Below are 17,112 nucleotides of genomic sequence, written 5' to 3' on the forward strand. Positions count from 1 at the left end.
AACTAAACTGCTGCAAAACAGACTTTTTTCAACACATTTCTCTGAGTTTCAGAATTTAAAGAGCCAGACTGGAGGTGAAAGACCCCTAAAGAAACTGTTTCTTTGGTCTGGGCCGTATGGGACAAAGACAACCCCCCCCTTTTTTTTTTTTTTTTGCTTTAAGCTGCAGGATGAATAAGGTCCAGACTCAGACTGGTAATCTGTGATAGTGGTCATTTTTCCGCTGGGCCGGTCCTAATTTCAGCATACGAGGGCCGACCCTCCGTAAATCATTGCGGCCCCAACACTTACACTCCGGCTGAAGCTCCTACCTGTGACAGTAAAGAACTCAAGGAGCTCAAAAATTAATCCAATGCTAACTACCTAAATGATGCATGCAGTATATAGCCCTTCCTTGTCATGATCATCCTTGTGACGGTTGGCATATGGTGTCATTTTCTATTTCTTCACACTGTAAAGTCTTTGCAAGAAACTAAATTATAATAAAACTAAAATGCTTTCTTGAAACCAAACTACGATGTTCCTCTTATATTTTGCCAATTCATGTTTGAATATTTAGCAAAAATATGTTGCAGTTCATGATGGGGTTTTGCATCTAAAGACGTTTCCCATCTTACGTTCATTGTTGCCAGGTTGTTGCCGTCTATGGGTAAAAAATGTTTTTCTTTAGATTTATGGCCTAAGAGATCAATTACTTTGGTTTATATTGCGCAAGACTTCGTACATCCTCTTGTTAAAATTTTCGGGCTGGAAAACGTGAGTCAGTGACATCTGGCAACCCTGCTGATGTGGTGAGTGTGGACGTTACCCAGCAGCAGTCACTGTGGCGTCCGTGTTAATAACCAAAGCCAGTAAAACTGCGTTATAGAAGTCTTGGGGATGGTTGTTTTGTAATGCTTGCAGATAGATCGGTTAATCCACAATGTGTATTCCTATTGTGTTTCACATTTAAGACGCACACGTTTGAGAAATTCTAGTCAAACAATATGTCTTTTGAAGATTTTGATAATTTCATATGTTTACTGATGGTAAACACAAAGATACCTGGATGGAACACACGCTACGCTATGCTACACTAATATGTTGTGAGCTATTGTTGAAGCTTGGTCAAGCTTTATTTCACTAAGAGTTTAAACACTGATATAACATTAGTGTTCATGTGTTTTACATCACATTACATTTCAATTACCAAATTATGACCAAAAGTCATTGAATGGAATCCTCATGTCTATTCTCTGTTAGCTATTTCAAAGAGGGTAAAGACAGATTTTATTTTGTCATTTTGTACACACAAGTGTAAACAAAAAGAGATCTTGTTTAGTACAGCTCTCTAAACGTTTTAATTTTTTAAAGTTCAGCCTTGACAAAGGTAAGCAGCAGTGATAAAAAGACAATGTTTTTTTTGTATAACCCATTTTATATCACATTCAGCAATCTAATTAGCCTCATGAGACCATCCTGATCTTGCGAGCTTTCAAGGTTTCACTCGCAGATCAGTCTGGCTACTTTCCGTTAAAGATAATTTGGAGCCGTTCACCAAACGAACGTCCAATCAGCGTTGGCTTTGAGGCAGGTTGAGGTGTGACGCAACGAGAAGCGCAACAGTTCAGTCTAAAGAACATGGCGGCTTCAGCCGATGAAACTAGCGTTAGCGTGGCTATCGAGCAAGTTTTATCGGAATTACAGAGTATTTCTTCACTGAAAGAAGAGCAAAACACTGCTCTGGAGGCTTTTCTCAGAGGAAAAGATGTTTTTGCTCTTCTCCCGACTGGTTTTGGCAAGAGCAGCAAGAGCAGCCTGGCTTGTGGTTGTGTTTTCGTCGTCGCTCTGTTAGTACGTCATATGCTTCGTTGATCTGATTGGTTTATTTGGCCCGTCTATCACCAACATAGGCCAATCAGCTAACCAGTATTTTCGCCCCTTCCCAAAATTACTTCAACGGAAGGTTTCCAGATGGATATGCAGAGCAAATCCATCTGGCGGAGTCAGGCTACAATCTAATGGCAGTGGGGAAAAACTGTTCTGGAACCTGCTGGACCTGCATCAGATGCTTCGAAGCTGCTTTCCAGAGGAAAGCAGGGAGAACAGTCCATGGTGGGAATCATTTAGCTAAAGGTTTTTGGTTCTTGATTAAAAAATTATTCAATAAAACATTATTTGGCCAAATGTTTTATTCACCTTATGGATTTCCATTGTGAATTGGTTTGAAAACATTCCAATTTCTCTAAATTAGTGAAAAGCTAATTTGATCATATCCCAAATTCTTCCAGATAAACTTTGGTTTCAAACACAGAATCCATCTTAAACTGTAATATGGTTCAGCCATGATTTCCCCTTCCTTTTTACATAGTAGTTTAGTTTAGTTGAGTTTCACTAGATTTAGTTAAGAGTTTTTAACTGAAAATTTTTTTGACTTGGAGCTAAATGATTTTTGTTAATAAACTCTTATATTTTGAACAGAAGTTGTGGTGAATTTATTCCATGTATGTGCAGAAATAACTGTTTGACCATGATTAGTGCTCGAATCACTCTTTCATCTATTGTTCTAACACACAGTTAGTAGGACTGTGTGTCATAAACACTATATAACAGCTGAAATAATATCTGATTAAATAAGATATTTTACCACCCCTACTGGGATGGGCAATAAACGTTTTAAAGTATCACAACATAACATGGTGTGCAAGCTGGCTGGGCATTGAATATAACAGTTATTCACAACATCTATAAGATAAAAAAAATAAAATAAAATAACTAGGGAAATGACAAAGAGAATACACTAGAAGCTTAATTAATTATGGGTGAATAATAATGCTCTGTTTTTATTCCATGTAAATATTCATTAACCCCTAAAAACAGAGGTTTCTAGGACCTAAAGGACATCTGTTCATCATCTATCTGCTTCAGGAAATAAACTTTCAATTGTTTAATAATATTTTATTAAACAGGAGTAGAACATCCTTGTGAACAAACTGCAGATTATCCACAATATCATAAAAAACGTTTAACTATGAAGTACAGTTGCAGGCCTGGCACCAGTATTTTATTTTATTGTAGTGTATTGACCCAAGATGACCAGCAGAGGATGCTGTGAGCTATTAAATGGGACTTTGATGCATTAGGAATGACATTTTATTAGGGTCGTATTGCAAAATGGAAATTAGACCTTGAATGAGGAAAGACAGCCATAAAGCACCAGCAGGAATGGTACTAATATGTCTTCAGTTTTAGCAAACCAAGTGTAAGCAGAGGCTGCAGCAACAACTGTTCCTCCTCTGTCTGATGTAAATGAGGAAGAAAGAAGTTTTTCTTTTTCATGGTACAAAGACAGACCCCTGATTAAACTGATGCAGATGCGATATTACTAAACAAGTAAGTACTGGCAGAGGCCCCCCGACTGAAATCTGTTCAATCCGTTTTAAAGGCAAAGAAAGGAGATCCCATATTTGAGTTTGTGTTTTATTGGGGGGGGGGACTCCACTTTCTTTTACAAGGTAAGTAAATTTAATTTCTGCTCTCTCTGCTTTTTCTCATAGTAGCTTCAAAAGTCTTAAAAAAGATCGGTTAGAGTTAAAAGAAATTTTAATCCACAATCAGAGGGACAAAGAATACCAGGACAAAGCAAGCAGAGCTGTTCCTAAATGTTGCTGCTTAAGCAGAAAAACACCAAAATAGTTTTTTTTTAATCAAAGTTCAAAACGATTTGGATTTTTTCTGCAAAAGTGGGAGGGTTGTTGGAAGCCTTACAGATTAGCTGCTTGGTTTTAACCCAGGCCAACACACAGACGCTATCTTTGGTCCCTTATGAGGGCCTTTCCTGTTCCTACTGTCTTCTTGCTTTTGCTTGATGTGATCATGTATTCTGCTCTGAGACTCGTCTTCTCTCCTTAAATACGTTTCTACTCAATCAGCATGTACTGCATATATACCTCCACTTCACAGCAATGATTTTTTATAAATAACTGAAATAATTCTCATTCTCGTTTTGGTATACTTTCCAAACTTACAAATAATAATAACTGGGGAGAGATATCACATCCGTCTTAATAGTGTTTATTATGAATACACCAACAATTAAAACAGAACTACTAAATCATTACTTTCTGTGTCATTTCTTCCCTTATTCTTCACTTATTGTGTATTAAAATATAAATGTACCGTAATTAGAAAAGAAGCAAACATTACCTCTCTAAACTGACTTTTATAGTTCAGTTACAGCTTGTTGAACCACAGTTATCAGATGACAGATGCTTCCTAAGGTATTTTCTTACAGATGATGGGCCCTCACATTATTACTGTGTTTGTAATAAGTTCCATGAAAACAAAAGATGAGATTTTTAAGGTTAATAGGGTAGAAAGAGGATTATAATTCTGGGATATTGTTTGACCGAACAGTTCTGTTGTCAACAACACAATCAAACAACTCAATCCCCGTTTGCTTTCAGGTTTCTGCAGATCTATGAATAGATTTATTACTTCTTCATGATTAAATCTATTTATTTAAAAAAGAACCATCATATGTATAGAATGGGTCTTCTTATCCAAAGACGTAGAAAACGGATCATTCTGTTCAAACTGGCTCTTTTCTGACAGTCCGATTCAGTCACAGGTTTAAAGCATTGCACATGAATCTCTTTTGTTTAAATGAAATGATATATAATTAGCAACATTATTATATAACACAACAATACTTCATTTATGTATTTTCCATTTCACATGCCGTTTCGTAAAGATTTGTACATCCACTTCCCCGTTCATGTCCATTCATTTGGAGAAAACCTCAAGGTCAAATAATGCATGAAGAACAGAATAAGCAGAGCTGAACTAATCATATGTGTAACTAATTCCGCCTGATAATCTGTAGATAAAAAAAAACACTGTAAATCAAGACATTTGTTTTTCTAAAACGTAATGTAAGTGAGAGTCCAACGCGTTTTAGCATCCATGCTCCGGAACGATCCGACACTTCAGAATCTTCAGGTAGTTCTGGATCTTGTTTGAATCGCGGCGAAAGCAGTAGAGAAGGTTGTAGTCATTCATGAGTCGCCACTCAGGACTATCTGAGGCCAGCAGAGCCTCCCGGGAACCCAGGGTGCCGAGAGAATTGCTTATTATCCCCAGCATCTGCATCTTAGGAACAATGACAAACATGATTCACTCTCATTTCAAGTGTCTAGTTTTAAAATGTAAGCGGTAGAAAGTAGAGATAACTGCAAAAATAACGCTTTTGGTTACAGAGTTTCTTGTTGATTGGTTATGAATTTTTATTTCTGTATTAAATTTTGCAAGTAGTACGAGTAAAAAGTTGCCTAAACTTATTATTCCTGTAAAGTATAGATAGCCAACATTTCTACTGAAGTAAGGAAATGAAGTATTTGTCCTTTGTTACTGAAACCTCTGCAGACCTTTACAGCAGCATCAGCTGCACAACTTTATTGACTTAATTGAATTATGGAAACAGAAATATACATCAGGATGCTGCACAAACTGCTCCACAGCAACGGGTTTACAAGCAGAGAAAAAGTTCTGCTGCATGGATAAGAAATTAAATGACCAGAAACCTTCATTTTTAACATTAGAAAGAACTGGATTCTATTCCAACCTCACAATAAACTAAACTTTTTACCATCCATGGAAAGCTACCTCCCAGGAGTTCTTTATGGGGTTCTTCTGAAAGTGAACTTTAACCCTTAAAGTGAACTTTAACTTTCTGTTCCTTTCTTGTCAAACAGGAGCAAACACATTTCTAAAGTCAGTACCTTAACCTAAATTAGGGGCAGCATAGCGTATGGATGCAGGCCTCCAACATGCTGTCAAACATTTAGAGTAAATACATTTTTTGGTGCATATGAACTGGAATGGATCTGCTGTATCTTAGATGTTAAATGCTGACAGTTAAATGCTTTGAGCTGTTTTGCATTAAAAAGCAGTAGAAGAAAAGAATCACAAATAGAAAAAAAAATCTGTGTCTTTATATTATACTGGATGAAGCTTTTAGGTTTTGCTGCAATATTTTTCTATGTCATTTAGATAACTTCTCCAATCTGGAGATACCACTGCTTCCATCCTGGTCTGTTAAAGGAAAAGTTTGCTCATATTCAGGATTCAAACTTCTGAAAGTTCTTTAAATATGAAATTATTCCATCCTGTTCAATAAATGATCAGTGTTTTTAATTCAGGGTAATTTCCATGTGAATGTGCTTTACTGGAGGCATCCATGTTTGCCAAAGAACACTACTGCCACCTACTGGTTTGTGACGTCACGGTGCGGTATCGGCTGTTGATCAAGTCCCAGTGCTGTATCTGGTGTTGTCAGGACTCCTGTCTATGTGTTTGTTTTTCTGTGTTTGTCTCCCTTCCTCCAACAGGAGGCGCCTGGTTCTGATTCTCCTTCTCACACACCTGCAAGGGGTTACCTCGTTAACGGAGGACTCTTAAGCTGCTGATTGCCACTACCTCGAGGCCAGAGTGTTTGCCAGTTTTGGGTACTCTAGCCAAACTTAGTTTGGCTGAGTCAAACCTTCTTGTCAACCTGAGTCTTAACCTTGTTTTTTGTCTTTGCCTCTCGGCAGGAAGTCATCCTGCAAACTGGATGTTTCGGACCTTCTCTCCCTGGAAGGATAATCTGAGCTTCAAACTGATTTGAGGATTTAAACTAGAGGTTTGAATCCACCTCCCCTCAAGAGGTCGTTTGAGCTTCACACTGAGCAAGGGCTTCATCTCCACTATGACCCATTCAAGTACAGCAGTAAATCTGAGTGGCAGTCAGCTTCTCCGTTCACCTACAAACAACCGCATTCTGGGTAAACCCTGTTCCGCCCTCTACCAAATGAGACAAACACTGGAACTACCGCACACAGACTGGATACATAGAGTCAACAACTTCTCAGGAAATGTGAGTTAACAACCAAATTCTCCTCTTCAAGTTCAAGAACCAAATTTCCTACTGAGCCTGAACTAACCACTGTGTCTTCCCCTCACTTTTCAGTTGCGGTTGAGCGGTGTTCAGAGCAACACTTAATTCTGCATTATCTCTTCTAAAACCTGTTAAACCTTTTCCTTTGTCTCTCTGAATTGGTTTCTCTGCATGTGGGTCTGAGCTCTTGATAAAATCATGACAGATGTTTGTCACAACGCGCTATTATCCAAGTCATCTTGAAAACATTCTTCTTCCAAATGTTGGCTACATATTACAGGTTTTTTCTCTGGCCAGAAGTTCGATGGCAAATCCTCCCTCTTCAAGTTGGCGATCCAACGACCAACCCGTCCGTGGAGGATCAGGAATCAGAAAGGTGGAATAACTCTTTTTTTTTTCATTTTTAGCCGATGTATTCCAGCATCCAGCTGCCATGCACGTGGGCATTGTCAGTTTCACTATAGCTCTGGTGAATTTCAATGGTGAAGTCCTCTGGAAATCTTCAATAATTGTTGTTGATTGCAGATGTGTCTAGTAGTTCCCATTGATTTAGCTTGTAAAGCGGGGAGAATGGCGCTAGGCTTACCGCACCGTGACGTCACTGCTGGAAGATGGCAGGAGGGAGGGGTTAGTATGTTTGAGCCAAAATGGCCACCCCCAGACTCAGTGATCACCACGAAAATTATTGCTTTTAATTGTTTACCGCTAAATGCATTAGATCACCACGAACTTATTAGTTTTAGGTATAAATAATGATCCATTGATTGTTCTCCGCTGACCGCACTTTTCTTTCAAACTGATCCATTCACTAATAACAGGAACAGAATCAGTGAACGTCTTCATGCATAACACTGATAAAAGGTCAACACGTGGATTTCTGCTCTTGAATTTTTGTAGGCAAATTTTTTTTGCTTGTAAATTAAAAGTAAAATGAGACTGTTTTACTCCTGTAGAATCCCACCTGGAGCCACTTCTTTGGTTGCTTCACTGTTTGATTTCACTGCTCCGTTTGTTTTGTTCTGTTAACAGTGGTTTTATTGTGATGAGCTGGTCTGCCAATGTCATCAATCTGTTCTGTTTTAGGGCTACCTCCTCCTGCTCTGCTCCGCTCACATTCATGAGTAGAATAATCTCCAACCTGCTATCTAACAGCCACAAAAAAACACATTGGGACAGTTTCGGTTTCTCTGAAGATTAGCTGCTGAAAACGCCATTTTATTTGAACTTTGTGCAGAAATTATTTTACATTTCTTGCAAACAAAATGTAAATCTCCCCTTCTTATCTATCTTCATGTATTACTAGTGATACATTACAGTTTGTTGTTGTAAACTGATCTTGAATAAATGGTTTTGTCTTTTTTTGATAAAATGAAGCCTAAAATGTTCTTAAAGTCGGTTGGATATGATTTTGTGTGGTATTATGTGTATTTGTTTGTGCAGGCATCTACCTTCTCGGCCACCTTTTGCACACCTTTCCGTAGTTCATGCACCATTTCGCTCATTTCCAGAGACTTGTTTGAGCTGAGGTTGTTGAACTTGTGGTGCCGAGCCATGTTCTGGTGGAAATGCCACAGAGGGTCTCGCCATGCGAGCAGCAGCTTCAGAATCACCTCCGTCAGCTCCTCTCTCTGCGTGGAGATAGCAATAAATACAGAAGACTAGAGGTCCTGCTGAGCATTGTGAGCATTAGCTGCTCAAACCGCTGCTCTGAAAATAAAATGTGTGCATTTTAAGGTAATAACTGGAGAAAACCTAAAAGGTTAAATGACGTTTCTCTGTGATGCAGACAGCTGATGTCAGAGAAAGGAAATAACTTCTAGAAAGGTTAACTCACTGCTATCCTCTGAGCGTTCTCCTTGCCATTTGGAGTCGAGATGGTAGATGTGTGGCAGTTGCGACTGACCCGGTTCTTACTGGGGAGGAAGTACAGTTCCTGACGGAACAAACATGAATGAAACGTCAGAGGTCAGGCCTCATCTAAATGTCAGCTGTGGACAAACTACGCAAGGGATTCATATCACTTCCTGTGGGCGTCATCGCATAAGAAAACACTGCATCAGTCTATCGCATCACTCAGACATAGATCTGGGTCCTTTTAAATACGTTTCTGAATCTGCTGAGACAGAATTTCCCGGTCCTGTTTGGTCCTGATGCTCCTCATGGCTTCATGCAAATGTTTTATCATCATAAGGCACACATGCATTTTCTCTGACATTTACTGAAGATTAAAAACAAAAAAAAACATCACTGTTTTTAATTTTCTTTTGACATCATACAGCTGAGCTTTAATTGCAAGTAGAAGAGGCAGCATTATGTGCTGCTGCCATAGGAACCTAGTATTAAATATGATGAAATTAGTATTAAATTATTAATAAATACAAGAATAAAGTCATAACATTATGATATATAATGTATATATATATATATATATATCTATATCTATGTATATATACACATTTGCACAATTGTTTCAAAATTTCTGATACTGATAATGATTTGATGCTAAAACCGTTAATATTTCCTACTTTGTGAAACTGATGCCAAAGTATAACTTCACAAGATGCTCAACATTCCTCATTTTAGGGAAGAAAGTGCTTCTAGTAAGAGTTGTCATAAAATACAACTTTATTCTCTTATTTTATGGACTTTATTTGCATAAATGTATGACTTTATTCTCTTCATATTATGACTTTATTCTCATAATGTATTTATTTACTTTATTCTGATGTTGCATCTGTATTCTCGTAAATGTATGACTTTATTGTCATAATGTTATGATTTTATTCCTGCAATATTATAACTTCATCCTCATAATGTTACGACTGATACTATTACAGCTTTGCTTTGGTAATTTTCTGACTATTCTCATGATGTTACAATTTTACTCTTGTAATGTTATGACTTTATTCTCATAATGTTTTGACTTTTTTTCCTAATTGAAGAACAAAAATCTCTAGGCTGGCCCTAATACTCGTAGGAACCAGTCTAAATATTTTAGAAATACAACCTGATGATGTTATTCGTAGCGTTGGAAACATGCCAACAGATCCCTTTCCTCTGTATCAAATCAGACTCACTGTCATGAAATATCCCTAAATATCAGAAAACCTGAGAAACATCAAACAAAGACATCACCATTATTTAAAGGAAACTGAAGCCAGCCATTTACAACCGGGCTGTGCAGAACTCGGAACAAATCAGTGGTATTGACCTCATACTGTAGGTGATGTCAGTCATCTTTACCCCTGCTTTGTTTTACAGAAATTCCTACCACCTTTTCACTCCTAGATCTTCGAATAGTGAAATGTTTGATTTAGAAAAACATAGAGTGGCTTTGGAGTAATGGCTCATTCTGATAGCCACCTCTCAGTAAGCAGCACAGTTCTGATTAATTTTACAGAAACCAATTCCAGCAATCAGATGCAATGGCGGGATTCCGGTCCAGAAAACAACCGTCCTACAATGCTGCAGTGGAACCTTTAAAAAATGCAAAAATGAACCTTCCTAATAAACGGTAGGGATTTTAAAAAAGTCTAAATATGAGAGAGAGAAAAAGTCAGAGTTATTGCTGCAATATGGAGCTTATAGTTTTTCAGTCACAGCTTTTTGATACCGGCATCATTTCTGACTGATGAACGGAAACTTGGAGGAATCAGCTGATATTTTTTGCACCTTATTTCCTCCGTTAGGAAGGAATGTAAAGGTGCTTTAGCACAAAGATGGAACGATTAGTCTGCAGTCCAACAGTGAGTTCCATTTGTTTATTCCTCAGTTAAGTATTGCTTTTTATAAAATCAATCCATCTCGCTTTTTTTTTTATTTTTCCTTTATCATTTTAAAAAGTCTGGTGCTTTCACTGTGATTTTATTAAAATATTCAGAAAACATATTTGGGCTTTTGGACTAAACACATACATTTTGCCTGGATCCAAATGCCTCACAGTAAAGTTAAGTCAAATAATAACATAAATGAATAACAATGAAATTGTTAGGACTCCAGTCTGTGTGGTTTGTGTTTTAGTGTGTTTGTCTTCCTTCCTCCACCAGGCAGCGCCTGGCTCTGATTCTCCTCCTCACACACCTGCAAGGGGTGACCTCGTTAACGGAGTGTTCGTAAGCTGCTGACTGCCACTACCTCTACGGCAGAGTGTTTGCCAGTTTGGGGTACACTAGCCATGCTTAGTTTACCAGAGTCTAACCTGAGTTTTGTTTTGCCAGTTTTGGGTATTCTAGTCAAGCTGAGTTTTAGCTGAGTCAAACTGAGTTTTTGTCAACCTGAGTCTTAACATTGTGTTTTTGTCTTTGCCTCTCGACAGGAAGTCATCCTGCAAACTGGATTTTACGGACCTTCTCTCCCTGGAAGGATGAACTGAGTTTCAAACTGAACCGAGGAAACAAACTGGAGGTTTGGACCCACTTTTCCTTGAGGAAACGTTTGAGATTCACACTGAGCAAGGGATTCATCTGCACAACAGTCCGTTCAAGTACCGCAGGAAATCTAAGTGGCAGTCAGTCTTTTCCGTTCATCTACAAGCAACAGCATTCTGGGTAACCCTGTCCGCCCTCCCCCATATGAGACAAACACCGGAACACATTCCTCACCTACTGGAGTCTAAGAGTCAACCACTTTTCTGGAAACGTGAGTCTGCAAACCTTTTCTCCTCTTCCAGTTCGAGAATCAATTTTCCCACTAAACCTAAACTAACCGCAGTGTCTTCCCCTCACCTTTCAGTTCCGGTTGAGCAGTGTTCAGAGCAACATTGGAATCTCCACAAGCTTCTCAATAAACCTGTTAAGCTTTTTCCCTGGTCTCTCTGAAATGGTTTCTCTGCATTTGGGTCAGATCTTTAGTTAAATCATGACAGAAATATGTGTATCCATTTGGATTTATGATTAGTATAATTGATTACTTTTGCACAAAGGTTCTTTTTGGCAAAGCTTTTAAGGGATCCATTCATCAGAGGACGCTTTGAAACAAGTTGGTGTTTTAACCTCAGCTAACGTCATTAGCGTTAGCTCATGATAGCCAGACTCTACAGCCTAAACATTGAACTCCCTCTGATTCCCATTTGATTCCTCATTTTCAATGTTGTCATTCTAAACCTGCAGGATTTCAAGCTGTTTTTAACACATTTCTCCTTTGATCTGCAGCCAAAAACTTCCCAACATCCCAGGACTGTCTGAACCTTTGCAGCGTGCCGTTTAGAGGTGTGTCCAATCAGAGGCCTGTTATTATTTATCCCGTCTACTTGGTGAGATTATCTGTTGTGACGGTTGAAGAAGATTTAAAGCATCATGTAGAAAGCAGCTCTGCCAAGTTGATTGTCTGATAAAATTACGTAGTGAATTTACAGCCAGTTTATTTAAGCTTATTTAAATTATCTACAGCATTAATTTAACCTGCTCAAAACAACAACACCAAAATTTAGTTTAAAAACGTTAAAAGTTCATCACCAAAATATAAGTATTTTTATGATATTAGAATTAATGTTTTTTGATAATCATCTGATTTGGTCAAATTTAAGTCAAAGAAATTAAAGATTTAATGACGACATTTTCCTTTTCTGAGCATTTGTTTTTATACTTCCCTGCTGTCTTTGGCCCCATTAACCGTATGTTATTGTATCCAATGTATGTACCTAAGGAGCAACAGATATATTTTAATTTCTAAACTGTCTCTGTGCAGCACGCTTAAGTTATCCTTTTTTAAACTTCATGTTTCCAGAAATATGTTTTCAGGTTAATTGATTCTGCAGGTTCAGCAGTAATCATGCTTATATGTAACACTGGTATCAGCTTTCTATTAACTCTTAAGTATATTCAGCAAGATTGAAATATTTATGGATATACATGTATATCATGTATTTTTTATCTAAAATAATGTCGGCACCTAATATAGAAATCAAAGAGAGAACATTAGAAATTATTTTTGAATGGCTTATACATTATCTAGTAATTAAGGAAACGGTTATTTCTCTAAAAGTTTCAGTTTGTTCATGTTAATGATAAATCTTCCTCATGCTCAAAGGTTACCTGTGGAGTACCACAGGGATCAGCGCTAGGACCAATTCTCTTTACTTTATACATGCTCCCAATCGGTAGAATTATTAGACAGCATGGGATTAATTTCCACTGTTATGCTGATGATACCCAGCTATATCTGTCTATAATCTGTTACATAGATTATAGACATTTCTAAGGACATAGAACCCTGGATGATTCTAAACGTTTTGCTTCTTAAAGCAGACCAACAGAAGTTCTTAATTAAATAAGTGACATTATCTAGATGGAATTGAAATGGTCTCATAATCATGTAAAAAATGGTGTCCATGCATTTGTTACTTTAAGGCTGGAATATTGTGATATCAGAATTCTAGAAATCAATAATAGAATTTAAAATGTTCTTTCTTACATTTAAAACAAATCATTTATCTGTACTTTTTAGTTTATTTAGTCATTAAAATACAAGAATTTGGTATAAAACCGCCTGTCTGACGGCATCATTTTTAAACATTAAATTAGATGTTATGATTCCAGAGTTCTTAGTATTTTGGCATCTTTATCAAATTCGTCTTTATTCTTACCTCGGATGGTTCTGTTTTACTTTTACTTGAATATGTTATCTGGCTGCTCTGTCCACCTATTTCCCTAACATAACATTGCAGGAATGTTGTTCCACAACAAAAACAAAAAAAGAGATAGTTTATGACATGAATGTGATCTGAGTCATTAAAATGATCAGAAATATAACTTTAAATAAAAGCACACTTACAAACTCAGAGTGAAGGTCATTGGATATGCCATGCATTCTTGCTGAGTGGTGAATGACCCGATCAAAGAGATTGGCCAGAGAAAGGAAGTGGCATCCAGTCTGGCTGTTGGTGCAGATGGACGCTGCTTTCATTCTGCTCAGCCTGCTGCAAAATGCCAGACAGACCAGCGCCACGAACAAGGGAGATACTAAGAAAGACCAAAGACAGATAGGAATAAGAATAACAACGACTGCAATAGGTATAAAACCCCAAACTAACCCCTAACTAATTAATTGATTAATTAAATATTTCAAATCTGTGTAAAAAGCCTAGATTAACCTTTTTTAAGGTTTTAATTGATAACACAGTAAATGAGAAATGAGTGGACTATAATGCTCATGGATGACTGGGAAATAAGAAAAGAAAGGGGGGGAGGTGAGCATGAAGGCATCGAGGGATGATACCTGCCTGGTCTGATGTGTGGAGCCATCCTGCCGTCTGCAGAGGAGTTTGTGCGTCTGTTGAAGAAATGCTTCGGAGCTTTCTAAAACTCCTCACTGATAATATGGCTTTTAGCCTTAAATAAAGGGGTGGAGAAGGAGGGGGGGGGGGGGTGATCAGGAAGATTGTTCTTCCTTTAAGCCCAACCCTAAAACAATGAGTCATACATTAACACAGGTTTTTATTGAATATTGTGAATAATATTGAGGGTTTTTGTGTAATTTGTTTTTAAATAATATTGCAAAAATGAGAAATCTCCTGTCCAGGGGTGATGCTGAGAAACTAGTCCATGCATTTGTTACTTCAAGGCTGGACTATTGTAATTCTTTACTATCAGGAAGTCCACAAACTGTAGTTAAAAGCCTTCAGCTGATCCAAAATGGGAGGCAGATCTTTTAGTTCTCAGGCTCCTCTCCTGTGGAACCAACTACCAGTTTTAGTCCGTGAGGCAGACACCCTGTCTGTCATGATGGGTTCACTAAAAGCGACCCAAGTATGCAGAACACCACTGACGGACACAGGGATGAAAGTTTAACAAGTTTATTTTGCTCAAGCACACAGAATGTACTGGTTCGGGTTCGGGGCCTGGATACTGGTTCACCGGAGTCTGCGTGAGAGACAGTTCAGTTAGCGTTGCCAACAGAGGTTGATTTCCTGAAGCCTACTGATTGTACCTTGAGGGTTCTTGAGGTTTAGCTTTGGGAGAGTCTCTGTTGGATCTGGAGAGGGGTTCATCAGCAGAGTCCGCTAGCTGCTTTAGCGTCTCACTTCTAGTAATGCACAGACCTTGGCTCAGGTTTTCCAGCTCTTAGCCCTGAGCTGCTTGGAGGTTCTCTAGGATTCTTCAGGTTTGGCTCAGAGGGTCGGCTCGGCAGGTTAGCTCTTCCTGAGCTTCTCAGAGGAGACACTGGTTTCCTGGAAGACAGAGACAAGGGTTAGAATCCAGGCTGGATTCAAAGTCATAAGTTTCACTGAGGATCTAGGCTTAAGCGCTGACCAACTGGAACAACACTGCGGCGTTGAGGCAAGGTCTGAAGACAGCTTAAGTAGTGGATCCTCTGATGATCTTGATGAACTGCAGCTGTGCAGGAGGCTCCCTCAGAGGATCCACGGCGGACTCTGCTGGAGAAAGGTGGAACTTCTCCAGCTCCCAACACTGTCTACTTTTAAGACTAGGCTTAAAACTTTCCTTTTTGATAAAGCTTCTAGTTGGAGTGGCTCAGGTTATCCTGAGCTATCTCTATAGTTATGCTGCTATAGGCTTAGACTGCTGGAGGACATAGGGACCCCTTTTTCACCATTCTGCTTCATTCTATCTCTATTCTCCCACTCTGCAGAATCTGTTAGTTCAATCTCTAACGTTCTGCTCTCTCTGCTTTTTCTCATAGTAGCTTCATCTGGTCTGTTCCTGTTTGGCTGTGACTCCATCCTGGAGAGAAATATCAGCTGTTCTGCTGCCATCAACACCCTTGTTTCTAGATGTTGGAGCTTGGCCTGTTTTCCAGTGTAGTCCTGTTTCTCTGACTGTGACTAACTGAATGTGCTCTCTTCACCCTCTGACATGGGAGCTGGCTCAGAGCTCGTCTGCCTGGCTGTGTGTTTCCTGGACGGGGCCGCCTGTGGAGCTGGTTGACAGTTGCCTTTTGTATCTATGCTTCTTTTTCTATGTCTGCTTCTGTCTCCTTGAACCCCAGTGGGCCTCAGCAGATGGCCGCTCACACTGAGCCTGGTTCTGCTGGAGGTTTCTTCCTGTTCAAAGGGAGTTTTTCCTCTCCACTGTCGCTACAAGCATGCTTAGTGTGAGGGATTGCTGAAGAGTCAATGAGTCGATGCAATCAACTGGTTTTCCTTAGATAGAAAACTTTGAATCAATCTGACTGGGTGATCTGGTGAACTGTAAAGTGCCTTGAGATGACATGGGTTGTAAATTGGCGCCATAGAAATGTTTTTAGATGTATTGGAATTCTTAGGCTTTTCTTGTGTTGGTTTCCTTTTCCCTAGCTCTTTTTCCCATCAGCTCGTTAGTCCTCCCTTTGTTCAGTCAACCATAAATACTCTCCCTGTGCAGTTCCTCAGTGCTGGTTCCTCGTCTCTCCTTGTCTTTCCCTGGCTCCTCGTGTTTGTTTTCCCCCTGATGTCTCCATGGTTCTGGTTTGTTTATCATTTGAAGTTGGATTTTTTAAATCCTGCCTCTGTTACCTGTGTATATTAATTAAAACTGCAAGAACCTCACCTCTGCCCCCCTGCCTCTGCATTTCGTTCCTCAAACCTCACCAAAAAATCACGAAATATTATTTAAGAAATTGGAGTGTTAAAGCCTCTGGGCAGTAGTACTACTGTGGATGAAAAGTTATCTAAGCAACAAGTAATAATTTGTTTAAATGGGTGACTGACAATCATCTTGCTTGCATCTTGATCTGGGACACGTGGAAGGTAGGGTGGATTCGGAGGGACTGAGGTAGTTGGAGACGGACGGCTGAGGGATTGATGACTCGGGTGATCTTGTAGGGGCCAATAAACCTAGGAGAGAGCTTTCGAGACATCCCCTTGAGGGGAATGTCTCGAGTAGACAGCCATACCTCCTGGCCCTCAGTGTACTCGGAGGCGGGACGTCTCCTGGCGTCGGCGAAGCGTTTGATGGACACAGATGATTGGTTGAGGGTGGCGATGGTTTCCCTCCAGATTCTCTGGCAGCGGCGGATGTGTTGATTAACGGACTGGACCGAAATCTCTCTCTCGTCTGCGGGGAAAAGTGGAGGTTGATAGCCGAGACTAACCTGAAAAGGTGATTGACCAGTGGATGCAGATCTGAGGGAGTTTTGCGCGTATTCGATCCAGGGGAGAAATTGGCTCCAGTCCACGGGATTGTTAGATGTGAGGCAACGAAGGGTTGATTCCAACTGCTGGTTCATCCTCTCAGTCTGACCATTTGATTGGGGGTGGT

General features: G+C 39.3%; 1 protein-coding gene across 1 annotated transcript; it reads right to left on the minus strand.

Annotated features, from left to right (window-relative positions):
- Positions 1–4,897: 4,897 nt before the first annotated feature.
- On the minus strand, positions 4,898–14,205 carry prl2 (prolactin 2). Its single transcript, XM_038276609.1, has 5 exons — positions 14,136–14,205; positions 13,688–13,875; positions 8,751–8,849; positions 8,365–8,544; positions 4,898–5,130 (listed from the first exon to the last, which is right to left on the minus strand). The coding sequence occupies exons 1-5, from the start codon at positions 14,155–14,157 to the stop codon at positions 4,936–4,938; spliced, it is 684 nt and encodes a 227-aa protein (XP_038132537.1). The 5' UTR covers positions 14,158–14,205; the 3' UTR covers positions 4,898–4,935.
- Positions 14,206–17,112: the final 2,907 nt, after the last annotated feature.

This window comes from Cyprinodon tularosa, unplaced genomic scaffold (genome assembly GCF_016077235.1).
Source record: "Cyprinodon tularosa strain WSP-4 unplaced genomic scaffold, ASM1607723v1 ctg1259, whole genome shotgun sequence".
In the NCBI taxonomy this organism is placed as follows: Eukaryota; Metazoa; Chordata; class Actinopteri; order Cyprinodontiformes; family Cyprinodontidae; genus Cyprinodon; species Cyprinodon tularosa.